Genomic DNA, 27,445 nt, shown 5'->3' with positions numbered 1-27,445 from the left:
TTCAGTATTGCCCCAACCCAGCCACACGTGAGCTCCCTGACAAGTGCGGGGGGCAGGGGAGGATGAGGAGCCGGGAGCCCTTTCTCCGGCCGCTGGCTGCCTGTGCTGTGCTCCTTCCTTCCTGCCCGAAAGCCAGGCAGAGACAGCCTGCGGGGAAGCGTTTTGCAATCACCTTTTCTGAAAGTCAGAGCAATTAACGGCACTGGTTGGTGGCTTGGGTCTTTTTTTTTTCCTCCTTCCTTTCTTTTTTGAGGCACTAACGGTGAAAGCAACATGTTCGTGAAGCGCTGGAACACTCTGCTCTCCTGGGAGCCAGGGGCCGGTCCCACAAAGGAGCAGTGAGCCAGGTTGTGCAGCACGAAGCGCTGCAATGAGGTAAGGGAGCGAGAGCCTGCCGGCTGGGTGCCGACTCAAACGCCCGTCGCCTGGAACGTCCGCCAGGATCCCGATGCGCTGAGGTGGGCTCCGTCCTTGGCCAGAGCGGCTCCGAGCGGCTCGTCCCCCTTTAACGAGGTGGCGAACGATGCTGTCTTGTGAATCCAGGCATCCTGGTATCGAGCGCCTGCCTTCCTGCTGCTGCAGCTCACCGCTGTTCCGCAGCCGCTTGGAGTCTGCCGGGTCCTTCGGAGCGGTGACGTGCGATCCCTGAAACAGGGGCCAGTCCCAGAGCCGGGCTGTGGAGATGGAATAATCTGTTCTCCCACACCAGGCTTGCACCCCCTGGAACCCCGCCCCGGGGTTTCCTTTTGTGGGAGTCAGTGGGGCTGCCAGATAGCCAGCCCCACACCCAAACTGGTGGGGATCAGCAGCCAGGAGACGGTGAGTGAGTCGGAACCCAGAGCCCAGCAGGGAGCAGTGGGGATGGTGGCGACTGGAAAGAAAAAACTGAAAACAGCCAAGAGGCGAACTAGACCACACAGGCCAGACCCCCGTGGCCTGCAGATGTGGCTTGTCAAGTGGGGAGGAATTTCCTCATTCATTCTTTCATGAGAACAGCCCCAGTCCCCCCCTGGAGCCACTTTAAACCCACCCGGCGCGTGGCACCGGAGGTGGAACCACATCTGGACACAAGGGCGGCCGTCCCGTCTCTGCAGGAACCAGGGGATCTGCCTGCCTTGTGCGTGGCTGAGCAGAGCTCTGAGCTGGCCATGGGGGTCGGGCTGACGGCCAGAGATCGTGCTTGCTTCTCCCCACACATGCTCATGCCTCAGGCTTTGGTTTCCTCTGGAGTGCTTGCCCCCTCTCTGTGCTCTTTGCCAACTCAGGGTGGCAGCACCAGGGTTTCAGGAGGTGGGAGGGGTTGCTCTCTGCAGTCTGGCAGGGCAGAGATTTGGTTGTAGAGGCTGCCAACTCCTTGCAGCAGCAGGGACAGGCTCTTACTAAGGGTGTGCCTACCCTGCAGCTGGGTGCAAGCTCCTTGCCTGGATGGAGACTCGCACTTGTGAGGCTCGAGCTAGCACGTTAAAAACAGCAGCCTGGGCATCGTGGCTCTGGCAGAGAGCAGAGCCAGCCACTGGAGCGCGGCCCCTAGTCTAAACCTGAGCCAGCCTGCCGCTGGAAGCTCTGGGAACGCCCTCCTGTGCCACGTCTGGAGGGGACACAGGTCGGCACCAAGCGATTGGTGCTCCGTGTTGCTCTCCCCTGATCCGAACAGCGTGGAAACGCTTTCCTGCAATTGACCAACCGCCTCAGTCCTGGAGTGGAGGTGTCAGATTATCCCTGTTAGCGCATGTGTGTATGTGTGTGTGCCAGTGAGAGACAGAAAGAGGTGTATATGGGTTGAGGGGGCTCTGGAGATAGATAGAGAGAGAGGGGGGGGGGGGGTGTATGGGGATAGATAGATAGATAGATAGATAGATAGATAGATAGATAGATAGATAGATAGATAGATAGAGGGGGTGTATGGAGATAGACAGACAGACAGACAGACAGACAGACAGATAGATGTATGTACTGGGTTCATCCATCTATCATGTATGACTGTATCAGGCAAGGTTCATCTGAGCATTCTCCTGTCTCCACAGCCATTCTCCTGGGCCTGTCAAGGTGACTCGGCGTGTGAATTGCAGGTGATACCGAAGTGCAGGATCCGATCATGGCTGTGCACGGCAAGTCTGAGATGCTGCTGGGGTACTCCACACTCTTCCTTCTGCTCCTGGCAGGTGAGTTTCAAAGGGAAGCAAGTTCCCAGATGGGAAATCCCTGACTCCCGAACTCCGCCCCGGACACACACGAGGTCACTTCTGTGGCCAGCGTCCATATCGGACCGACAGCGGCCGCAGGGGACCAGCCTGTCCGAGGGATGGTTAATCCACGTCAGGCCGGAGAAGAGGGGTGGGGCGTTTCCCTGCGCTGGCTGTACCGGACCTGCTCTGTCGATAAGTGGAGAATTCCCCACCTTGGGAAGTTCCTCAGCAACAAATAAAAGCAACAGGGCAGCGTCTCGGGGCTTTGAAAGGGACGCTCCCCACTGACGTGACGGTGGGCTGAGCAGGGTCCAGCCATGTCCCACAGCTGTGGGTGCTCTGCCAACCAGCAGGGCGGCACCTGAATTTCTCCTGGGCGGCCGCCCAAGCGCTCAGGCAACACCGCCTGCCGCGCTAACGTGATGGTCTCTCTCCCTCTGCAGGGGCTCGCGCCTGCGGCTGGGTAACGGTGAACTCGTCCACCGTTCTGCTGGGCTCCACCGTCATGGCCTCTTGCACCATCCAAAGCAACCGCTGCCAGAGCTTGGAAGATGAGGAAATCCAGATCACATGGAGGCTCGACAGCCAGGCCGTGCCAGGGAGCCAGCACAAGAACGTGGACGGAGCAGACGTGTCCAATCTCACCATCCCCCATTTCAACCGGACCAGGGCCAAGCTGTGGTGCTACGTGGTGTGGAACAGCACCCCGCAGCGCGTCGGCATGGCGGAGATCCGCGCAGGCTGTGAGTCTCCCCTGCCTCTTGCCTTGCCCCAGAGGGAATCGTGTACAGTCCACGGTTACATCGGGACCTTTTCCGGATGGGGCAAATAACCCCTCCTCCTCCCCCCTCCCCCTTGCTATTTGCCTCCCTTTCTGCACACCAAAACTCCTGCGTCTGCGCATGCACATGGGGTTCCTCTGACCTCCCAATCGGGGCAGGTAATTAGGTGCTGCATAGATCTGGCCCTGAATACGTATCACTTCTCTCTTGCTTTGGCCAGGGAGGGAGAGACAGCCTGGGGGTGCCTGTTGCTTGGTGCGTGGGGGAGGGGAGACCCGTTTGGCAAAGCACGGTCGCCAGGGAGAGATGGCACGTGGGAGAAGTCTGTGTCGTTGCTGCCTGCCCAGCAGGGGCAACAGGTAAAAGAGGCCGGGGAAGGAAATGCCAGCCTGACCCCACCCAGATGCCACCCTCCGTGTGCTCCAGGACCAGGGAAGCTGGGGCCACACCCCACCCCACTTCCCTGTGTTCCAGGTGGGGGGGCATGGCTCCCGGGTGGGGGGTGAGGCCTGGACAGAAGGCGCAGGGCTGGGGCAGGGCTGGGGGCTTGCCTAGGGCTCCTTTAGACATGTTCCAGGAAATAGGTAGGTAAATAGTTAACAGACACTGGCAAATGGTGTTCCAGGATAGGCAGCTTCATTGCTGGGTTTATCAGGCCCAGTCTTCTGTCCGGCTCTTTACATCAGCTCTTAGCAGGGTGTCAGCCCCGAGCTCCCATTAAAGCCCAGTTGGCATTTGTACAGGATCATTTATGATCAGCACTGAGATGCAGTGCTGGGGCCAGAGCCCCCTGGTGCCAAACTGAGGTTCCTGCCCCATGGAGCTCACAGTCCAGGACGAGAGACAATAACTCGATGCGACAGAGAGCAGGGGCAGTGCAGGGAAAAACGAGACCCTGTGGTCGCCCTGGCCAATGCCATTCCTCTTGCCCAGATCCAAGGCACGGTGGGGTCAGTGCTGCTAACATGATGGGGAGATGGGGAGGGTGTTTGTGGCCTTGGGCACAGGCTGGACCATGCCCTCAGCCACATGATCCCCCCCCATGCCTGAACAGCACCCTGCTATGCAGCTACTCTGACCCAGGCACGGAACAGTGGCTGGTGCACTGCCTCCCTTGGGGAGACCCTACTCTGCCACAGACTGCCTGTAGGACCTTGGGTGGGTCACTTAGCCTCTCAGTTCTCTCCCGCGGGTGGTGGGGGGGATAAATATATTCCAAGGTCGAGAGGAGCTCAGTGACGGGTGCTAGCATGCCATACCTAAGCCATTCAAACCTGGAAGGTCTGCCCAGCACATCTCAGATCCTTTCCCTCCATCGCTTTCTGCCTAGATCCCCCATCAAAGCCTGACAATCTGACCTGTATGATGAACCTCACTGATAACAGCCTGACGTGCTGCTGGGACCCCGGGCTGGATGGACACCTTCCGACCAAAGTGGTTCTGATGAGCTCCAGGTAAGAGACGAGCCTTAGACTCGTGCATGGCCTCCTCTCCGTCTGTGAGTCAGGCCTGTTTGCCCACAGCATGCCACTCATGGAGCACGAGCTGTTGGCATGGAGAACCCACGAAATTAGAGGGAGAAGGACCCGTCTGGATCCTCTCCATCGCTTCAGCAAAGCGTGTTCCTGAGAAGTAGATTGTCTAGGGCGGAGTCCAGTTTGCTTTTAAAAGCCCCGCACAAGAGGCCTCCAGCACGCCCTCTGAGACTGTCTGGGGGCATCCAGTGCCAAGGTAGATACTAAGTCTGGCAGGCTGCTCGGTACCAGCCCCTTGCGGTGTGGCCTCGGAGGTGTCCTATGGCCACAGAGTCCCAGGGTTCAGCATCGCCTGTTGGTACCTTGTGCAACAATAACAGCTCCACACTGTGTACTGTAACCAGCTCCCTGGGACCAGATTACCGCACTCACTAGAAGCCCGTTGGAGAACTCCAGATACCACATGGCAAACTGGATTCTAGGCACCCTGCGTAGAGCAAACTCAGAGCCACTGGGACTTATCCCCACCTCCCCTTGACACCCAGCCTCTGGGACTGCACCTCGGAAAGCTGCTGCCGGGAAGCGCCCTTCTCTTCCTGAGGCCAGCTTTGATTCCTTGCAAGCAGTCTGCTCAGCTTAGATCTTCCTTCAAGAACTGTATTTCCCCTGCCTCTAGCTTAGCCATGGGCATCGCTCAGAGGGTGCTTCTGAACCTGCACAGAATCTGCCCTGGATTGCCAAGTCCCTGGCTGCAAGGCTGTCTTTATCCATATGCAGAATACACAGCTGCGTAGGGCACCTAAAAATCTGGGGCACCCCTGGGTCTTAATGTCCACCCACCTGCCTCTTCCTAGCCCTGTTCTGTGGCTCTGCTCCCTCCGGAGAGAATCTCATTAACCTAACAGTGAAAAAGCTGGGCCAGAGCTATTAGCAGAACATCAAACCTGTGAAAGAGCCATTCAAGTGGTAATGAAGCCATTTAAGAGGCATTTGCCAACCCCAGGTACATACTGTCAATTTCCAAATGTGTTAGTCAACAGGATTTGAGTTTAAAATTTGCTTTAAAAATATTTCATTAGTGTGTCGCTGAAGATGATAAAATCACATCTCTAAAATCATAAACCCTTCGCCCTCTGCCATCAGGCACAAGGGCACCAGTTAAATAGCCCTGCATAGGCCCCAGAAATCCTAAGGATGGCCCTGTCTGAGTGTGTCCACTGGCCACAAGTCGAGAGGAAAGAGAGGAAGGTACCTCGGGCTGATGGCTCTCCAAGGAGCACATGCAGAACTGGTGGTGGCACCTACAAATTGACCCTGTCTCCTTGTGCTGCAGGAGCAGAGGCCAGTGTGAAGTTTCCCAGGAGGCGCCCCAAAACTGTACCCCGCAAGCCGGACAGAACTACTGCACCATTTCCCGCAAGTTCCTCCAGCTGTACCAGAAAATGGACATCTGGGTGTCAGTCCAGAATGCCCTGGGCACAGCCGAGTCTGAGCATCTCTGCATCGACCCTACAGATGTAGGTGTGTAACTGGGCTGGGGGCTTCCTTTGTAGCCTCCGAAATCAGAGCAGAGAGAGTGAGTGAGTTCACTAGGTCACACTTTAAGGTACGGTTCCATTTACAAATGGCTTGCAAAAGGTTAACAAGGAATTCCTAGCTGTTCTAAACATGTGGGCCGGGTGTGTTAAAGTGGGTTCCATGCCTCTCAGCACAAAACGTTATGGAGGATTATAAGCAACCTGTTGACTGCCTGGTCTCCCATTCACTGAGCTGTGTGTAGCTTGGACGTCTGTCCCGCCCATCAGCAGCAGCCAATCCAGTCAACGATATGACCTCACCTATCTTGTGTCTCTCTGGTACTGAAACATCAGCGAGTCATTTATGAACCCTTGGGAAACTACTGATCCCTGGAACCTTCTTATCAAATGTGACGTATCATTAGTGCAATTATTTTGCCATTTAAGGTCCTGACTTAAAGCTAGGGTTGCCAGATGTCCAGTTTTGAACCGGACAGTCCAGTAGCTGAGCTTTCTGTTCAGAAAACAAATTGAGGAAAATAGAAATGAGAAAATAGAAATGTCCGGTATTTTCTAAATAAGATGTCATGTAGATTGTGATGTAATGTCAAGTGTGTCCGGTATTTTTGTTGAAACCATCTGGCAACCCTACTCGAAGCCCATCAAAGTCAGGACAAGTCTTTCCATTGAGTCAGCAGCTCCTAAGTGCTCAATTCTTCAGGTGAAATCCTGGCCTGATTGAAGCCACTGGCAAAACTCTGATATAGTGTATAAGCACCTGGGATTTCTGTTACCAGAGCCCCTAGGTCAGGGCTGGGCAAGATGAGGCCCAGGGGTGGATCCGGCCCACCTAACTCTGATCCGGCCCGCGGCCTGCATCTGGCCACTTTCTATTTATATCCTGCTGCCCAATGCCACCGAATTTCCAGGTCGTGGCTCAGGCAGCAGGATCCTATTTAAATAGCTCCCCCTTGTGGTGCTACCCTGGCAGGTGCTGGAGCCGCGAGCCCTTTCAATAGCGGTAGCACCCCCCGGAGGCTGCCAGGCAATGCAATAACGGCGGAGCCAGAAGCCCTTCGCTGTGTTTTTAATTCAAAGCCTCTGTCCCCAGAAAAGTCTTGGGGGGGGGCTAATCCCCAGCCCCTCCCCTTCCACCACTGGCCACACCCCTTTGGATGGTGAAGCCGGCCCATGACAAAGCTGCTGATGTGTGAGTCCCTGCAGCGCTGGTGGGGGGGAGGGGTCTGTACTCACCACGATGGCAGGAGCCGTGGGGAAGCGGAGTAATGAAGCAGCCGCTGCTCTGCTCCGCCACCACCTCCCCGGCCAGCCTGGTTGCTCCACTTCCCCGGGGCAGCGGGAAGCAGCGCGCCCCAGTCCCAGAGCAGGCTGGCTTGGGAGATGGTTGGCAGAGCACAGCAGCCTTCCTCGCGGCTCCTGCTGCCATGGTGAGTCGCTGGACCCAGCCCACCCAGGGCCCCGTGGGCTAATTGAGTATGGGGGACCATCCTGTCCATCAGTTGGTTGGGATGGCAGCCGTGGAGCCCCGCAAGCCTGGGGTCCGGGACAGCCACACCAAACTGCCCGATGGACGGGCCAGCTCTGCACACAGGGACGTGCCAGCAGTGGCCCAGACCTAGCAGCCAGAAGCCACTCTAGCCCCTCTGTGCTACTGGTGTGGGCAGCAGGGGTTCCCTGGGGTGAGTTAAATCGCCCAGGGGTGGCAAGCAGGGCCAGGGGATGCACGGGGAGAGGGGGGCATGTGGGCCAGCAGGCAGGGCCAGGAGACGGCCTCCTTGTGTTCTCCAGAGAGTGGCCCAGTAGAGGGATTTGAGGACTGGCTGCGCCCTAAGATAAAATGTGTTTGAGACCCCCATGCCAGGGGGAGGTTACTAGGTAGGAGTTAACCCTGCAAATGTTGGCCTGGCAGTTGTTAGAATTGGCTCGCTACTGGAACTCAGTATGCTGGGGGCTACCGCCCCTCTCCCCACAAGCCTGAAGTGGTTTCCAGCCTAACCAGGGTTTACTCTTTGGTCCAAGAGCTCTCCGCACCCCCGCTAGCATCCCTCACACCAGGCAGGTTGGGCTGATGCGGGATGAGGCATCCCTTCCTGTTGTGAGCGGCAGCCCAGCTGTGGCATTTCCCCTCAGCGTGACAGCGCTAGGTGGGGCAATTCCTCTCGGGGGGGGGTAAAGTGCTCTGTGAGGTTTCAGGAAGGAGAGGCACAAGAGGAACATCAAACCCATGATTCATTAATGAGTTGTCAATTATTAATACTCAGACATTTCCCTCAGTCTCTGATTGGCCCCGTTCCCACTATTGTAATGATGCTTCACTCTCCCGGCTTACAGTATTCCACTGCGTTTGCAAAGTGAACCCAGCTCTTCCATGTCGGATTGGTTCTGTTTCCCCAGCTCTCGTCATGGTGCCTTTTTTTAACCATTTATTTTTCTTAAGCCTCTCACTGGAGCTTAAAGCCAGATTAAGGCTCACCCTAATACAGATCAGAGAGAGGGCTGGGACCCCCCCCCCCATGTGAATCCCCCGAGGTTTGGGGCTCTCTCATTGACTGCAGGAGAAGACCTAGGGAGTCAAGCCCTGACTGTTTTGTGCTTTGCCAGAGCCCGATCTCACAATCTGTCTTTTCCTTGCAGCCAAACTGGATCCCCCTGTCCTAAAGAGCGTCCAGTCAGTCCCTTTCCAGACCAACTGCGTCTCCGTGGCCTGGGAGGTGGCTCACACCAGCTCCCATATAGAGCAGCAATGTGAGCTCCGCTACTGGACCCCAGGGGACCCTGGATGGACTCTGGTGAGTGACACTGGCGCCAGGGAAGGGGGACTGAGCTGTGTCCCTGGACGGACATGTGGTCTAGTGGCCAGGTCTCCCGGGATCTGTCCCTGCCTCAGTTTCTACGCTGTCGGCCCCTCAGTTTCCCCATCTGTGAATTGGGAGATTCCAGCTGCTTTTCCACCCAGCGCCTTAGGGGAGAGAAGAGTGTCATTGGCTTCTTTCTCCTGTTTGCAAGGAGGAGAGGAAACCTCTCCTGTCCCTCTCAAGCCCCCACTCCCGAACTGTGCCAGCTGCTCTTCGATCGTAACCCTCCAGCCCCTGCCCCTCAGGCGCCGCACAGGAAGTGCAGAGGTTTACTCTGTGCCCTCAGTCCCATCAAACCCCTTCCCCCCGCATTCGCATCTGGTTCGCCACACACTCGGGGCCCACTGCTGCTGGGGCAGGGAAGAGGGCAGCTTGCTGGCCTCAAGGCTAGATCTCCAAGTGCATGGCACCCTCTCGAAGGGGTCAAATAGCAACCTCACCACCCTCAGTGTCTCCCACTGTGACACTGACCAGATTTTCCAGAGCTCATGACCAGCATCCTGGGCTCTTTGAACCATCGGGCCAGTTGCCTAGATCAGTGTTTCTTAAACCTTTTAAGACAGAGGAACACCAAACAATAATATTTTTTATGAGGAACACCAAGGATTTTTTGTTGAGGGGGGAAAAAAAGGCTGGGGGCTCCCCAGCAGCACTTTCAGGCACCAATTCACCCCACGTCTGAAGGTGGGATGGCTTCCCCTTTGTCTGCACTGGACCCATCTGCTGGCAACAATGGAGTTTGCCCTCCGTGGCTCACACTGCACGTGTGACTCTTCTTTCTGGCCTGTCTCCAGTGGGTTCTGCAGCTTTTTCCACAAGAGGGTGTCACAGAGTGTGGGGGAGACACCAGGCCCTCCCCCCCCACACACACACACACAGTCAGATGTCACCCTCAGCCAGCACGTAGATCAGAAGATGTATTGGTTCACAGGGGAACAGTGTAGCACAGACGTGTTGTTAACACAGGAACCAGAAGCAGCCAGTACAATCCAGCTTGGGGAGAGGGGGGCCTTGGACCCCCTCCCTGCATCCTAAGCCAGCTGAGAGGACTCAGACACTCAGCAAGCAGTCCCTGCCATGCAGGCCACCCCGCCTCCTCCTTTGTCTAGCTTCAAAAGGTGTCACCTAGGCTCAGGTTACAAAACAGCCTGCGCGATCATTAAACTTAAAAAACAACGAATGGTCTGGTAGCACTTTATAGACTAACAAAAAACAGGTCGATGGTATCATGAGCTTTCGTGGGCACAGGAAGGGGGGGCAGGAGCTGGTGCTGGGGGGAGCCTGCTTAAAAGCCGGTTCCCCTCAGCACTGTCTCCAGGGTGCCACCTGCTCCCCTCCCCCCGCTGCTTCTATAAGGGAGGGATAGGGGACACTGCTGCGAAGCAGCCCCTGTCCAGAGGGATCCCAGTGGCTAGGGCTGTCCTCCGCAAACAGGGGCTGCTGGACCCAGTGGGAGCCGGGACCAAGCAGTCCCGGCTTGCGTTGATCGCTGCACCTCTGCATTTTAAATGTACTGAGAGCCCAGCGGCTCTTCCTACATTTACAATGCAGCGCTGCAGCGAGAGCAGCTCTGGAGCCGGCATGAGCCAGGACTGCTCAGTCCCGGCTCGAGTCGGCTCCTCTGGAGCTATCCCCGCTGCGGCTCTGCAGAGGCCTTATCAACGAACCGTACAGTCGATACAAATTGTATCGACGATACGATTAGCCCAATAATCGCATTTTAACATCCTCAAACCACATACGACATAACAAAGCAAACAGAGGGAACGCTATGTCACAGGGGGTGAAAAGCTTTTCCTGGGAAGGAGCCAAAGAGGAATAGGGTCAGCTTCCCCCGGGCCTGGCCCCTCATGCCTCAGTTACCGCTAATACTGCTGCCCCGGCAGAACGGGCTGCCAGGGGCTACCCCAGGGAGCATTGCACGCCCACTTCGGAGCACTTTGCCCTGGAGTGGTCCACGCACGGGGCGCAGGCCAGGGGAGGAGCGGAGCCTTGATCCTGCCAGGTCTGAGTAAGAGCCCAGCTGGGGTTGCCTCTGAGGCTGTGTCCAGACTCCATGCCTCCGTCGACGGAGGCATGTAGATTAGCCAGATCGGAAGAGGGAAATGAAGCCGCGATTAAAATAATCGCGGCTTCATTTAAATTTAAATGGCTGCCCCGATCTGCCGATCAGCTGTTTGTCGGCAGATCGGGAGAGTCTGGACGCGATGCCCCGACAAAGAAGCCTTTCTTCATCGACACAGGTAAGCCTCGTGAAACCAGGTTTACCTGTGTCGATGAAGAAAGGCTTCTTTGTCGGGGCATCGCGTCCAGACTCTCCCGATCTGCCGACAAACAGCTGATCGGCAGATCGGGGCAGCCATTTAAATTTAAATGAAGCCGCGATTATTTTAATCGCGGCTTCATTTCCCTCTTCCGATCTGGCTAATCTACATGCCTCCGTCGACGGAGGCATGGAGTCTGGACACAGCCTGAGAGACGTGGCTTTGCTTTTCTACCAGGTCCCCGACATCGTCAGCCCCAATCTGAAGACCCAGCACTGCGGCTTCCTCTTTGGGGCGGAGTATCACTTCCAGATGCGCTGCAGGCGGGTCACAGGGATGGGCTACTGGAGCGAGTGGAGCCAGCGGTGGAACTTCACCACCCACGAGAAAGGTGGGTCCTGGCCGGGGGATCGGCCGTGCCCGGGTACCACCACACAGCCAGGGTCGGATTGGCTCAGGCTCAGGGCCTGACTGAGGGCCCTTCCCACACCTGGCCCCTCTCACTGCTGCCCCCCAAACACCCACTGGGCAGCCCCAGCAGAGAGACCACAGGCCGAGCCTGAGAGCTGTGACCCCACATTGGGATCCCACCGTGAACTCGGGCCTGTGGCTTTGCTGAGTGACCGGGGCAGGATGGGAGGGCAAAGCAACGCACACAGAGCTTGGGGACGCAGCACCAGGCAGGGCAAAGGGAAAGGCCCAGGGCCATATCGGCATTTGCAGCCGTTCTCGAAGGCCTCGTAAAGGACAGCTGGGAAGCAGGATGAAAGAGACCCCTTCTCTTCCCCCTCCTCTTTTATCCCTAGCTCCTGTGGGGAAGCTCGACATTTGGTGGAAGACGACGCCCGTGGACTCTGGGAAGAGAGCAGAGGTTCAGCTGCTGTGGAAGGTAACACTGGCCCTGACCCCAGAAGCAGAATGCACATGTGGCTCGTTGTACGAAGGCTCCCAGACGTGGCTTGTCCGAGGGAGAAGAGACACGTGGGCATTCATCACAGGACACGCTGAGATTACCACAGCCCCCTTATCTGACACCCTATCGGTGTCCTGCCTCATGCTTCCCTTCCCTGCCACTGAGATTTCTATAGGATCCCCCTACCTAGGAGCTAAGCGCTGAGCAGCGGAAATCACCCCTGCATGGGGCTTTCCCCAGCAGGATCTGGTCTCAGGCCAGGGGCCCTGTACCAACCCGGTCGCTGTTCTCCCCTCTGTAGGCTCCGAAGCGGAACGAGACAAACGGCAGGATCCTGGGGTACTGGGTCTCCCTGAATCCCAGGCGGAGGAATGGGGCACTCACAGCCATTTGCAACACGACCGACATGCAGTGCAATTTCTCGGTGCCGGCTGGGGTCAGGAGAGTTTATCTCTCCGCCTATAACTCAGCAGGCGAGTCTGCCACCACAGAAGTCCTCTTCCTTGAGCAGAAAGGTAGGCGCGCGCTAGACCTCCTTGCTTGTCAGTCAAAAGCACTAGCAGCATCTCTAGGCTATGGAGCAGGGGTGGGCAATCATTTTTTGCCGGGGGGCCACACAGGAAGGGGCGGAGCATCAAGCAGAGGGGGCGGGGCCAAGATACTTCCGGGTTCCCCACCCCCAGACAATGATTGCCTTTGCCCCCCTCCATGTTTCCCCTAGGTGCTCATACCCCTGGCGTGGGAGGAGACTTCCTGCACTCCCCTGCCCCAAGCCAATTAGGGCCTGGGGGTGGGGGAGCGTGCAAAACCTCCTCCGCTCTGCCTCCACCTTGCAAGCAGCGCGTGGCACTTAAAAGCCCCACGTGCTCCTGGCCTAATTGGCCTGTGGGGGGGAGCAGCAGGGCCTCCACGGGACAGATCCACCCGCTTGGCAGGCCGGATCCGGCCCGTGGAGGGCCTTTTGCCCACCCCTGCTCTGGAGAGTGACCAGCTGGTGTGAAGCTGCGGAGGTGCCAATGGAGTGACACCAGTTTTCATCAGCAGAGGAGCTGGACTGTCACTTATGAACCATCCTTTGGAACTGCAAGAGAGCAGAGAATGGCCAGTCCTGTGCGCTGAGCAAGGGGACCATGTGAAACCCCAGCCCAGGCCAAACATCCTGATGTTCCCGTGGCGGCTTGGCTCACGGGCTCTGTACCGTCTTGGCTAGCCAAGGAGGCTGCAGAAGGGGCCATGGCCGCTCAAAGCGCAGTATCTCCAGTTCTGGTGCCCGTCCCCCCCTAGCCCCTGGGCCTCCCCCATGTCCAGCGCACAGCTTGTCTCACCTCTCCTGCCTCCGGGGCCTGGGGCGGTCTGGGCCTCATGGTGTTCCTCCGTGCTGTGTGCAGGTCAGCCTCTGGCCAGGATCCACGCGTCGCCCTGTGATGAGCACAGCCTCTGGGTGCAGTGGGAGGCGCCCAAAGCCGCAGCCACTGGGTACATAGTTGAGTGGCACCAAACATCCCTGCCGGGGCCAGCCGGCCGCAGCGTGAGCTGGCAGCTGCAGCGGAACAGGAGTGCCACCAAGGCACTGCTCCGAGGTAGAGCGCTAAGGGGCAGGGTTTGGGCAGGAGCTTGGGAGGCTGGGGCAGCAAAAGGAGGGTTTTCTGCTCCAAGATCAGTCCACAGATCGGCGGCTGGACACCTGCCAAGAGAAAAGGGCAGATCTCTGCCTAGGCTGACAGAGGGCAGCATTGCTGGGTGTGTCTTCTGCCTCTCCATGTTCTGAGCTGTCCCTGGATTTTACAGGACTCTGCCCTGTATCCATCCTGTGACCCTCTCCCCCCCCCCCCGTCATCTCTGCCTTGTATCCATCCTGTGACAATCCCCCCCCGCCGCCATCTCTGCCTTGTATCCATCCTATGACAATCCCCCCCCCCGCCGCCATCTCTGCCTTGTATCCATCCTGTGACAATCCCCCCCCCCGCCGCCATCTCTGCCTTGTATCCATCCTGTGATCCCCATCTCTGCCCTGTATCCATCTCAGGACACCCCATCTCTGCCCTGCATCTATCTCATGATCCCCCATCTCTGTGCTATATCCATCCCACAAACCCCCCATTGCTGCTGGGAATCCATCCTGCCAGACACACACATGCCATCTCTGCTCTGTCCATTCTGCAATCCATCCTTCCATTGTCCATGTGCATTCCAAGCTCTGCTTTCGTGAACGTAAGGCCAGTAACTGTGCCACTTAACCCCTGGGATCCTGCCTCATGGACTAGCTCCATGCTGAGACACAGACATTTGGTACGTCAGCTGGCCGGCTATGTCGGATTGACTAGAAATGCAAGGGAGGTTGGCAGTGCAGAGGGGGTCCTGGCTGTTTCAGATGACAGAGTAAAGGATTCTCAGTACTTGTAGTCACACTGATTCTATCACCTCCTCTTGTTTTCCCTTCCAGAAAACATTGAGCCTTTCCAGCGGTACAATATCTCTGTGTACCCCCTGTATGCGGATACAGTGGGGCTGCCCCTGCACACAGCAGCATATTCCAAAGAGAAGGGTATGTGTTTCTGTAGCATCTCTCACCTGGAATGACCCCAGACTGCTTCACCAATTAGGTCCAGGCAGCATGACTGAAATGCAGCTATCTCTGGGGCGGTGCTTGGCAGCCCAGATGTACACGGGATGGAGATGCTGAAAGTTCAGTCCCGGGCAGTGGGCCAAGCCCCTGTTCTGATGAAAAATGTCTCCTGGATTCTGTGGAATCTGGCAGAAGAGAGAGTTCACTCTGCAGAATGATCTTCTGCAAGAGATCTTCATGCGAGAGCCACAAGACGGGGTGCAAATCAGTGTAACCCCAGTGTGGTCAGCTGGAACTGCACAGACCTGCACCCACGGAGGAGCTGGCCACTGCTCACTGGGTGTTCAGTGGCAGAGGGGCGCAGGCCCCGGGCTCCTCGACCTGCAAGCAGTCAGAAGTGTCACGAATACCTGCTCTTCTCCACGGCTCTTTGGGGGCCCTATTGGAATCTGCACTGCAGTGCCCTTGGCTGCTTTTTTGTATCTTTTGTGTTCTTCTCCCACTTCAGCTCCATCGTGTGCCCCTAAACTCCACCTAATGAGCGTCAGCAAGTCCCACGCCGAGCTCCACTGGGACCCCATTCCCGTGGCGATGCAGAATGGTTTCATCACCAACTACACCATCTTCTGGGCAAGCACCGGCAGGGATGAGCTCCGTAAGTCCTGCCTGTGTCCCTGCCTCCGCAGCACAGCACCTCAGCGCTTGTCCACCTGCCCAGTACTTTGCAGCACCCTGTTGTCTGTGGGCTGGATGGAGAACAATGCTCGCCCCAGCACAAGGGCCTGTCAGCAGCAAGGAAGCTTAAGGCAGGAGCCAGGATGCTGGAGGACCTCATTATAAATGTGGCCTTTTCTGACACCTTTTCCTGGGCGGCAGGTGAACCTAGCACTGGGGGGAACAAGCCAAGGCTGGGGCTGAATCGCACGGAAGGGGGTCAGGCACTGGGGGCAGAGTGTGAGTGGGGCCAGGCTGGCAGTTTGGGAAGGCATTGCCTTTTCCTGCCTCTTATACATAAGAACATACCCACCCCCTGTGCACCTCTGGATACAGGTTTGTGATGAAATGGGTGGGGATCTGTCTAGGACACGTTCTGTCTGATGACAGGGCTGGGTGGGTCTGGGACACATTAGAATTGATCTCTATTGTGTTTATTTACCCAGAAGCAGCATGACAGGCCTTTAAAACAAAGCCCTCTGAAATATGGATTTAAAGGGAACAAACAGCAGGGGGAGGGGTAGAGAAGGGCTATTTCTGTGGTGGGCGCAGACTGCAGGTATATGGTAGCCCTCGAGACTGCTAAGAGCTTGCTTGTGACAGGTGTGCAGGTTGTGTTTGTCAGCCCCAAGTGATCGGGCACAACGTGGGAATCCCTGCCGGAGGGTCTCTCACCTGGGTGTTGCAAAGGTCAGATCAGAGTATTATAATGTGCTGTCTCTTGTGGCTTTAAAATCTATGCAGCCAGATCCTCAGCTGGTGTAATTCAGTGTCACCCCCACTGACTTCTCAGGATATGGTCCTGTGAAACTACATCTTCCGCTCTACTCTGCGCTGGTTAGGCCTCAGTTGGAGTATTGAGTACAGGTCTGGGCACCACATTTCAAGAAAAATGAGGAGAAATTGGAGAGGGTCCAGAGAAGAGCAACAAGAATGATTAAAGGTCTAGAGAACATGACCTATGAAGGAAGGCTGAAAGAATTGGGTTTGTTTAGTTTAGAAAAGAGAAGACTGAGGGGGGACATAGAGTCGTTTTCAGGTATCTAAAAGGGTGTCATAAGGAGAAGGGAGAAAACTTGTTCATCTTGGCCTCTGAGAATAGAACAAGAAGCAATGGGCTTAAACTGCAGCAAGGGAGGCTTAGGTTGGACATTAGGAAAAAGTTTCTAACTGTCAGGATGGTTAAACACTGGAATAAATTGCCCAGGGAGGTTGTGGAATCCCCATCTCTGAAGATATTTAAGAGTAGGTTAGATAAATGTCTATCAGGGATGGTCTAGACAGTATTTGGTCCTGCCATGAGGGCAGGGGACTGGACTCGATGACCTCTCGAGGTCCTTCCAGTCCTGGTATTCTGTGATTCTATGATTCTATCTCTGCCTAAGGTATTACAGAGCTTCCATCACCCCGGCGCCTCTGCTTTTGAAATGTACAAGAGTCCTGCAGGGCCGCAGGGAGCCGCAGGGAGCCTTGGGCCAGCCCACTCTATGAGAGGCAGTGGGGGACGGAGGGCAGGAGGCACCCCGGAGACAGTGCTGGGGGGAACGAGCTTTTAAGCCGGTTCCCCCCAGCAGGCCTGGCCAAAGAGTTTGCAGGGCCCAAGGCGGCATGTGGCGGTTGGCTGTACTGTGTGGCCGGGCAGCTCTCAGCCAGGGCAGCAAGCGAGTAGCCAGGCAGGCAGGCGCCGGGAAGTGCATGGCCCTTGCTCGCCTTGTCCTAAGACCAGGCCTGCCCCCCCCCAGCTTCAGTTTTTGTCCCTCCCTCCTCCTCCCCTCCCCCCCCCCCCCCCCCCCCCGGCCGCCTTGCTGCCTCTCATAGGTTTGCTTTTTTGACAGAACTGGTTGTAGTCTAGATGCTCTTTTTCGACAGAGGCTTTGTCTAAAAAGCCTCTGTCGAAAAAAACCTGTAGTCTAGACGGACCCACAGACAGCACGGGGCAAGGGGCTTGCCAAGTGCTCCCCGCAGCACTTCTGCTTTTCAATGCACAAGAGCTCCGCAGGGCTCCTGTACATTTCAAAAGCAGAAGTGCCCGTAGTGGGAACCGGTGCAAACGGGGACTTGAAGCAGACCCTGCTCACACCGTTTCCACGCTGTGCCTCCGCCTCCCTTCCCCTCCGCGGAGCCAGTGCTGAGGGGAGCCGGTTCATATGCACTGGCTCCTGCTTCTCCCCCCCCCCCCCCCCCGTGATGCCTCTCTCTGATAGAGGCAGCAAGGGGAGGCGAAGCGATTAATTGAGCATTTGCTTATCAGATCGTTGTCCAGTCGCTTACATCCCTAGTCCAACCTAAACCTCCCTTGCTGCAATTTAAGCCCGTTGCTTCTTGTTCTATCCTCAGAGATAAAGGAGAATCATTTTCTCCCTCCTCCTTGTAACACCCTTTTAGGTACTCGAAAGCTGCTATCCTGTCCCCTCTCAGTCTTCTCTTCTTCAGATTAAACAAACCTAATTCTTTCAGTCTTCCCTCACAACTCATGTTTTTAGACCTTTAATAATTTTTGTTCCTCTTCTCTGGACGTGCTCCAATTTGTCCACATCTTCCCTGAAATGTGGTGCCCAGAACTGGATGCAATACTCCAGCTGTGGCCTGATCAGCATGGAGTAGAGAGGAAGACTGACTTTTCATGACTTGCTTACAACACCTACTAGGCTCAGAATGAGGTTTGCTTTTTTTGCAACATTGTCACACTGTTGACTCATAATTAGCTTGTGGTCCACTTTGACTCCTGGATCTCTTTCTGCAGTGCTCCTCCCTAGGCAATCACTTCCCATTTTGCACGCATGTAACAGATTGTACCTTCCTACATGGAGTGCTTTGTATTTGTACTTATTGAATTTCAACCTATTTACCTCTGACATTTCCCTGGATTATCCAGATCATTTTGAATTATGACCCTCTCCTCCAAAGCACTCGCAACCCCTCCCAGTTTGGTATCATCTGCAAACTTAATAAGCGTCCTTTCTATGCCATTTTCTAAATCGTTGATAAAGATACTGAACAGAACCGGTCCCAAAACTGATCCCTGCAAAACCCCATTTGTTTTGCCCTTCCAGCATGACTGTGAACCATTAATAACTACTCTCTGAGAACAGATATCTAGCCAGTTATGCACCCACCTTATAAGAGCCCCATCTAGGCCATATTTCCCTAGTATATTAATGAGATATTGATATGCTGGAGAGGGTTCAGCAAAGAGTCACAAGAGTGACTGGAAAACCTGCCTCACGATGACAGATTCCAGGAATTTACTCTATTTATCTTAACAAAGAGAAGGTGGGGGTGGGGGTGGAGGTGGACTTGATTGGAGGGGACTTGATTACAGTTTATAAATACCTATTGGATAACGGGCTTTCCAGTCTAGCAGAGAAAGAGTCGAACACACTCCAAAGCCTGGAATTGAAGCTAGACAAATTCAGGCATGGGGATAAGGTGCACGTTACCCCAGTGAGTGTAATTAGCTGTTCAGTCTATTTATCGAGGGTCATGGTGGATTCACCATCCCAGGCAGTTGTTAAATCAAGATGGATGGTTTTTCTAACCGCTCTCTCCTAGGAATGATTGCAGGAAGGTCTCTGGCCTGTGTTATCCAGGGGGTCAGACTAGATGATTATAAAGGTCCCTTCTGGCCTTGGAATCGATCAGTCTATGAACATCCCAGTAGGCACTTGCCTGCATCGTATGGTGCCCAAATCCCTTTTACATCTGGCCCGGAGAGACTGAATGACCTGTGCATGGTCACACAAGCGAGCTGTAACAGAGCAGCGAATTGATCCCAGCTCTCCTGCCTCCCAGGCTAGTCCATTCTTTGTCTAGGCACCGGTCTGTGGATTTAGCTGCCGGAGATGATGCCAGGCCTAGGAACGAGTGTGTAAATGGTATGAGTGCATGAGATCCCACAGTCACTAACAGCCAGACCTGCTTTCTAGGTGCTGTTGTGAACTCCTCCTTCACTGCCTTCACCATCCGGGGCCTGGTGCCTTTGACGATGTACAAAGTTCACATAATGGCATCCACAGCAGCCGGCAGCACCAACAGCACCACCCTGTCGCTGGTGACCCCGGCACTGAGTAAGTCTGTGTCCTGGGTCTGCTGGGGAACCCCGTGGTTCTTGGGGTGGGCCTAAAGCAGTGATCAGAGATGCTACGTGGGCTGTGTGGCAGAAGTCGGGGCGGGGAGACAGCCTGGGAGCCACACCCTCAGCATGCACAGACAGGCAAATGAGCTCACATACCCACTCATGCACACAGACAGGCACTCACACACACACACATACACATATACACACGCGCACACACACACACACACACACATGCATACATGCACACGCACGCACACACTCACACACACATGCGTACATGTACATGCACACGCATGCGTACATGCACACACACACATACATGCACACAGACAGGCACATGCCCACGCACCCACTCGTGCACACAGACAAGCATGCACGTGCACACATGTACACACACATGTACACATGTGAACTCTAGGGACAGCTGACTCGCAAGGTGCATGTGACCATAGCCCATCCCAAGGTGGCAGAGGAGCACATGGGGTTTGCTGAGGCACTGGGACTAAGCCTGGGTCCACTCCTGCTCAGCACAAAGCACCCCGGGCTCCAGCCCCCACCTGCCTAGGAGGAATCCACGGGTCCTGCCATGCTACCCCGGGGCTGGGCTTTTGGAATAACCCGTTTCCCGTCTCTTTTCCAGACGAGACAGAAACCCAGTATCTGCTGCTGTCCCTTGGCCTCTTGTGCGTTTTGCTCATTGTGTTTATCGTCTGCTTCCTGAAGAACAGGAGGTGAGTGGGCGGATCAGCAGACACCCCCCCCCCCCCCGGGTTTGGCAGCGTGTTGTTAACCCCTTCACCTCCCCAGACGCAGCCACCACCTGTGCTGCTCTTCCGTGCCATGCGTGGGCACCGAGCTCTGCCCACCCAAGGGAGGGGCTGGCGTCAAAGGGCTAAGCCGACATTTCCTCCCCCTTACGTTCTGGGACACGCACCAGTCTGGGAGTTTTGCACTTTTCCCACCGGGTCCAATTCTCGGCTGGGGCGAATCGGTGGCACTCCATGGACTCGGCCCCAGAGACGCGCTGTCCCTCTTCATTGTGTGAGCAGAGGCGGGTCCGGCAGGCTCAGACAGGAGCAGCAAAGGGCACTGAGCCAATCACACCTCCCTCGCCTCTCCCTCCCCCCACTTGGGGCATCTGTGCTGCCTCCAGTCATTTTGTGCTATGGCAGCCCCCAGAGGCCTCTGCCAGGGATCAGGGCCCCCTGATGCTGGGTGCTGCACAAACACAGCCCCAAGCCCCAGATCTCACCCTGCCAGCTGAGTCTCTGCCAAGAACCCAAGCCCAGCCAGCAGCCCTGTCAATAAGCAGCCCCCCGGCCTCTCACTGAGCTTCTCTGATGTGCGACCAACAGGGTGAAGAATCAATTCTGGCCCAGCGTCCCAGACCCAGCTAACAGCAGCCTGGGCAAGTGGGTGCCGGCTGACCTACAGCAGGTAAGGGTCCAGCAGAGGCCAGTCCTCCCCCATTACTGCTGGCTCCACAGCAAAAGACTGAGTCCCCCTCTGAGCAAAGCTCTGGGAAGTTGTAGAGTGTCCCAGTGAGAAGGCCAGACGCCACAGTGAGGGGCAGGGACCGAGTAGAATAGGAACTAGCCCTGCCCTCCTAGCAGCTGGATCAGAAGCAGAAGGATCGGCCAGGGGGGTCTGGTAGCAAGCTCAGCCATGTTCGGCAGTCAGATCTAGTGCACAGCCCAGCTGGCAAAGCATGGGGCCTGATCCTGCAAAATGCTCAACTCAGCACCCTGTAGGATTAGGCCCTCAGGTGAGATTGCAGCCGGGCCCTAAAGCCAGGTAGAAAGGAGGGTCACTTTAGGGCCCTGCAGTAGGGCTGAGAACACAGAGCCTGGCAGGAGAGGGATGGCGGGCAGGCGGGCGGGGAGGAGGGGAGGGGGATACAGCCATGGGGCTGGGAAAGGTTGGGATATGCAGATGGTGCAGAACGTCCCAAAGGGGCAATAGGAAGGAGGTAGCAGTGAGAGAGGCCTGTGCCCTGCAGTGGAGCTGAGAACTCAGAGCCTGGCAGGAGAGGGATGGCGGGGGGGGGGGGGAAGGTAGTGCAGAGAATGTCCCCCCCGTGGTGGGACTGAGGAGGGGCATTTGGGGTGTCAGGACCGGCCTGTGCTCTGCAGTGGGTTGGGGGAGGGGGGGAACGGAGGCTGCAACGACACGCCTCACCCGCTATCAGTCCGGCCTTCCCTGAGCCCGCTTCTGTTTCCCAGGAGACTCTCCCGACAGCCAGCGCGAGGGAGCCTGGCCTGGTGACCATTTCTGACATCACCGTGCTGGAAAAGGCAGCCGAGAAGAAGGCACCGCTCTGGGGGAAGACAGACTCCCTCCCAGCAGCTGCTGGCCCCTTCCCGGCCCTCCCCAAATCCTACATCCTCCCCAGCAGCTCCGGCCTACCAAGTGGCAGCACAGCTCTGGGAGAGGCGAGGCCGGGCTCCTACGTGAACGGTGCGGGGACTGTCCAGTACGCCAAGGTGGTCGCAGACGGCTACCGGGGCCAGCAGCAGCAGCAGCACGTCCCCTCCCCCCTGTACATCCGCTCCGACTCCACGCAGCCCCTGCTGAGCGAGCCGTCGCCCAGCCCCAAGCCTTACGAGAACATGTGGTTCCATGGAGCCCCGCAGGCGGGGCTGGGCAGCCACAGTTCCCAGGAGGACGGGGACTTCCTCGAGGAGCCGCTGATCGACTTCCCCCTGCTGCAGGGCCTGAAAATTGGCGGGACTGAGGGCCTACAGGACTTCCAGAGATTCTAGTGCCTTTCAGAGGCCAGGAGAACAGGCGGCGCGGGTGTGCGTCTCTCCTGGCTGGATCCTTCAGCCCCCAAATCTCCATGGAACATGCATCAAGCTGCTGTTTGCATTTGCACCACATACTCTCAAAGCATTGGCATGACCAGAGCCTGGGGGAGGCAGAGCACTGCCCCGCTGCCCTGCAGGAAACCTGAGTCTGGCTCCCAGGCCGGCAGGGGCTCTCAGCCAGATCCTGCTCAGGGGAGTAAGGAGCTGGGTGCTGTCTGCTCTGCTCCCCTGTGAGCGCTGTAGCCCGCAGAATCGGGCCCTTCCCTGAAACCTCCTCTAGTCTCTTTCTGCCAAGGCCGGCAGGGCTGGGAATGCTGCAGAGGGGGAGTATCCCAGGCAGCCCCACTGGCCGGTGCTCAGGGCCATGCTGTTTTCTTCAGGCAGCTGCTGCCATCTGCGGCGGGGGGGGGGAGGAGGTGGCTGTGCTACAGACACGAAGGATGAGGGGATGCCTGAAAACAGCACCAGCTGCGCGCAGGGTCCATGCAGAGGCTGCCGGCTCTGGGGTCCGAACGTGTTCTGCGGCTCCTGCCTCTGGTGGAGCGCCCTGCAGACTCAGCTAAAGACTTTATCAAGTTCCCTATAAGCTCAGGGAATGTCAAGGAACAGTCTTCTAAGCTCATTATCCTGCTACCGGGGGTTCTCTGGCAAGGACCAAGCCATGGCTTTCCACGGCCCTCGCAGAGTTGGGTAGGGGAGATTTCACTGCACTTTCGAAACCCCACGTGAACGTTATGCTATTTATTTGTTTCTCCACATGTCACTTGTTACCCTGGGCCATTTGCAAAGAGTCAGCCCAGCGAGAGCTGAGGCCCGGGGCCTGGAATTAAGCTGCTGAGCTGTTCCCTGCAAGGTGGCCAGCGCAGACCTGACTCGGGTCTGTAGTGACCAGATGCCAGGCCCTTGGAGGTGTCTCTAGGTGACAGCGCAGGACATGAACCCAGTGGGGCCGCGTCACCAAAAGGGCTCATGAACTCACCAGTCAGCCCGTGAGGTGGCGCTCCAGCCAAGGGTGTGGGGTGTTGTGAGGTATGTTTGCCCTCAGACTGGGCCTGGTCACTGAGGGGCAGGCCGATCCAGTGCTAGCCTGGGAGGAATAGACCTGGGCTAGGTTCCCAGCCACACTCCTGTGTGGCCTTGGGGCGTCCCTCACTTGGGCAGCCATGCTGCATTGCAAAGTTGGGTTTACAATAGCTGGCTCCAGGTCTCCCAGCCATGCTAGAGGGTCCACACTGCACAGACCTTCTAGCTCGGGTGTGGCTTGACCTGCATTCACTCTGCAAAAGGACAGGGCTTGGATCCGGGACTCGGGCTCTGATCCAGGTCCTGAGTGCCCGCTGACACCCACCTCAGACTGAGTTGTGCGTGGACTGATGGAGGTGTTGGGCTGAAATCAGAATCAGACAGTGTGTGTGCAATGTAGACATACCCTTTGGCTACGTCCACACTGGCATGATTTTCGGAAATGCTTTTAACGGAAAAGTTTTCCGTTAAAAGCATTTTTGGAAAAGAGCGTCTAGATTGGCATGGACGCTTTTCTGCAAAAGCACTTTTTGCGGAAAAACGTCCATGGCCAATCTAGACGCGCTTTTCCGCAAAAAAGCCCCGATCACCATTTTCACAATCAGGGCTTTTTTGCGGAAAAGAAATCTCTGCTGTCTACACTGGCCCTTTTGCGCAAAAGTCTTTCGGAAAAAGACTTTTGCCCGAACGGGAGCAGCACAGTATTTCCGCAAAAGCACTGACAATCTTACATGAGATCGTCAGTGCTTTTGCGGAAATTCAAACAGCCAGTGTAGACAGCTGGCAAGTTTTTCCGCAAAAGCAGATGATTTTGCGGAAAAACTTGCCAGTCTAGACACAGCCTGTGTCTCTCCAGGCCGTGGCTCCCATAGGAAAGCACCATCCAGCCTGCCAGGGTGTTATTTGGATCAATGCCTTAAGGATTGTGAGGTGATCAAATGTTACAGCGTTAGAGAGGAAGTACCATAGAGGACAAGCTAATTAAGGCTTGAGGTTGAGTCTCCTGGCCTGCCAGCCCAGCACTGGAACCGCCGCTAGACCATTGGCATTTGGAAACAGTATTTTTATAATCAACTGGGCTGGCTTCAGCGCTGGAGCTGGCAATTTTCTGTAGCTTTGGAAGGAGAAAGCTGGGGGCCGCAGCAGAAGCTGCACTGCAGGAAACCCACCCCAGCTCACCCTGAGAAACCCAGGAGATGAAATGCAACTTCCTAAGGCCTCAGGCAAAACTCCCCACAGTGTTGGGGTGAGGGCAACAATTACACTAGATCCTTCTTTATGCTGAGCCAGTTTGCTCACCCTGAGTGACAACTCCAGAAGTTATTAGTCGGCTTACCCCCCGACAGCATTAGCTCCTGTCAAGCATTAATACAGCCAGCAGCGATCCCTGGTCACCCTGCAAGGCAACAGCTTGTCAAGCTGCACCTGAATTCCGCTCATTAGCAGTTGGGTTATTTCCCTTGAGGGTTTTGAATCTTCTCCAGGCCATTCGCTGGGCATGCTAGGCCTCGGCGTGTGGCCAGTTCTCTCAGATGCTGTCGATATTGCACCGGATGGCATTGTTGGGTGCGGTGGGCTAGGCTGCCACCAGTCTGGAGTCACATGGTGGCAGGAACAGGAGAAACTTTGCAGGTAAGGTTTTGTACAGTCATGTAACCATGCCAGACCTGTCCATGTTGCCCCAGCGGCTGCTACGACGCCGGCTCTCTTTGTAGTATATGCTTCATAGAGAAGATGTGCCTATAGGGATTTTTTTTTTAATATTATCTTGATTTGTTTCCTTTGAACTATCATTGTAACGTTCTGAAACGTCAGTGTTTGCCAGGTGTGTTTATTTCTTTCTGTGTTTGCTACAATGGGTTTGTCACTTCTTGCGCTCCTCTTACGGGCAGATGGACAGGACCCGGGAGGTTCTGTTCCCTCCGGTCCTGCTGCAAAAGTGACGCATTGGCCTTGTCTGTGATTGGTGTTTTTACTCTCCAAGCCAGACCTGATCTAGCTGCTGGAAAGGACAGGCGTGCAACGCAGCATGGACCGGCTCCCCTGAGAGCCCCCAAACCCGGCTGAAGTCAGTGCAAGCAGTGAGTGTTCAGCATGCTATCAGTCAGGCATGATGTGATGGTCAAAGTCCAGCGTTCTTGCAAAAGGCTGGTTTTCTGAAAGGGGCACTAGAGGCAAGCGAGCCAGGCCCCTGTACGTTCACACTGTGCAGGCCAGCTGCAATTCTGTGCCCTAGCAGGCGGGTGACAGCTCAGCCTTCAAAGTACTATGTCATCACGAAGGGTCTGAGAAGGGACATTACACCCAAATGTGAATGGGGACCCATCGCCAGAGACACCTGACTTTAAATATCAATATTAGGAAGATACTAGCGGTGAGAGGAAAGAGGTGGGCTGGCTGAGCTCCAGGGCTCTCTGTTGCTCTGCTCCACATGCCATCAATCACCCACACGCAAAGGGAGTGTGAAACACAAATCAGAATAGTAACAATTCACACCCACTGTACATGGAGGTAAACGGCTGCACAAGACACAGGGCAGCAGAAAATCAGCTTTGTATTTGCTTCTGTGAAACTCACATTGGGAAAGTTGAAGCCATGCAAAACCCACTGCCTCGGGTCCCGTTACAGATGGCACTCTCCCAGCTTTGCGTAACCCTAGGGAGGTTAAAACGTTTGGTGTTGAAACCAAGTGACACTCACATTTCAATGTGAATTTTGGCTGCTCGTCACTAAGGTTTGCTTTGCGATTGTTCGCACCATGAGCCTCAAAGCGGAACTGACCAGGGCGATGGTGGGGGGACGTAGCGTACTCAGGAGAAGGGACAAGTGGTTGTCAGCCAAGCTGAGGTCTTCGTCCTGCCAGATCAGGTGGAATTCTCTGTGACTCCAATGCAGCTCTGAACCCTGAATTCTTGCTGGCTGCGAGGGCCCCGGTGTAGCCTGGGAGCAATCTCGATTTGAGTGCCAGGGTTTACAGGCTATGCTTTCAACGGCTTTCCCAGCTCAGAGGCCCTGGGGTGGGGTGTGAAACCTCTGGGTCAGTTCTAGTTCAAGCCAATTCCACAGTGACCGAGCGTTGGTACAATCTGGGGGCTCTTCAGCAGCCCTCTGGGCAAATGAATTGGGAGGGAGTCTCACTCCAGTAAAAGGATGTAAAATCCCATTTCACTGATTAACTAGGCAGGGGGGGAGGATACCTGCAGACAGAGGTGACTGGTGAGCTGGTTCCAGGAGAGGGGGGAAGCCCAGGGAAGGGCCAGGACAACCTCCCTCCACCCCAGGCCCTGCCCCTCCCCTGTCCTTGCTCTGTCCCTCCCCATCCCTGTCCTTGCTCCCCACCTCTTCCCCACCCTTGCTCTGCCCCCAACTGAGGCATCAGGAAATAGGGGTCTGCCCCACCTCCCAACATTCACTGGCAGTGGCCAGGGAAGCAAAGCAAGGGGGCCCCAGGTGCTTTGCTCCACTTCCCACAAGGGAGTGCAGGGGCCGTCTTGCCCACTTCCCCACAGCAGCATGGCCAGGAGAGCAAAGTAGCTGGGGCTGCCTTGCTCCACTTCCCCTGCAAGTGCCTGCAGATATAAAGCAGATATTTGCAGAGGTGCAAGGCTCTACTCATTCCATCCCTTGTTGGGCTCCTCTCTTGCTCAGGGCTCTCTGCTCAGATTCTCCCATGGGAATGCTCCTCTGGGAGTTGGAACCCGGTTCCTGCCCCTCGTTCCTTTGGGACCCTGCCTGTCTCATTGTCACATGATCTTTGAAAGCAGCAGCCCTGCCAGGCTGGCACCTTCTCTGAACTCCCTGAATCTAAATGTGATGGAGTAAAACAAAACCCTTATTTCTGAGCCAGCTAGCTAACCCACCCTGAGCTGAGTCCAGCAGCTGTGCCAAGCCTGGCCAACTACACCACCCTGAGATGAGCCAAGCCGGGCCAGGCTAAACTATCCTGAGCCAAATTAGCACAGGCTAAATCATGCTAAGCTGAGCCAAGCTAACCCACCCCGAGCTGAGCCCAGCAGCTGTGCCAAGCCGAGCCGAGCTAAACCATCCTGAGCTGAGCCAGGCTAAACTACTCTGAGCCAAGTTAGCACAGGCTAAATCATGCTAAAATAAGCCAGGCTGGGTCAGACTAACCCACCCTGAGCTGAGCCCAGCAGCTGTGCCACGCCGGGCCGAGCCAGCTAAACCATCCTGAGCTGAGCCAGGCCAGGCTAACCCAGCCAAGCCCAGCCCAGCCCAGCCCGGCT

The 27,445-nt window shown here is 56.0% G+C and overlaps 1 protein-coding gene across 2 annotated transcripts; it reads left to right on the top strand.

Moving 5' to 3' along the window:
• CSF3R (colony stimulating factor 3 receptor) lies at positions 1 to 27,158 on the top strand. Of its 2 annotated transcripts, none has more exons than XM_006134282.4 (16): positions 1 to 375; positions 2,025 to 2,162; positions 2,630 to 2,929; positions 4,299 to 4,422; positions 5,777 to 5,964; positions 8,616 to 8,770; positions 11,338 to 11,491; positions 11,907 to 11,989; positions 12,315 to 12,528; positions 13,402 to 13,593; positions 14,457 to 14,558; positions 15,088 to 15,234; positions 19,220 to 19,360; positions 20,012 to 20,102; positions 20,727 to 20,808; positions 21,594 to 27,157. In XM_006134282.4, exons 2-16 carry the CDS (start codon positions 2,096 to 2,098, stop codon positions 22,131 to 22,133), a joined length of 2,580 nt encoding a protein of 859 aa, XP_006134344.3. In that variant the 5' UTR covers positions 1 to 375; positions 2,025 to 2,095; the 3' UTR covers positions 22,134 to 27,157. The 2 variants fall into 2 exon arrangements, with proteins under 2 accessions (XP_006134344.3, XP_025046029.2); XM_025190244.2 differs by lacking the exon at positions 1 to 375 and adding an exon at positions 396 to 819 and having other exon boundaries at positions 21,594 to 27,158.
• Positions 27,159 to 27,445: the final 287 nt, after the last annotated feature.

Source organism: Pelodiscus sinensis, chromosome 25 (assembly GCF_049634645.1).
Source record: "Pelodiscus sinensis isolate JC-2024 chromosome 25, ASM4963464v1, whole genome shotgun sequence".
In the NCBI taxonomy this organism is placed as follows: Eukaryota; Metazoa; Chordata; order Testudines; family Trionychidae; genus Pelodiscus; species Pelodiscus sinensis.
This window is presented reverse-complemented; position numbering and strand designations above follow the sequence as displayed.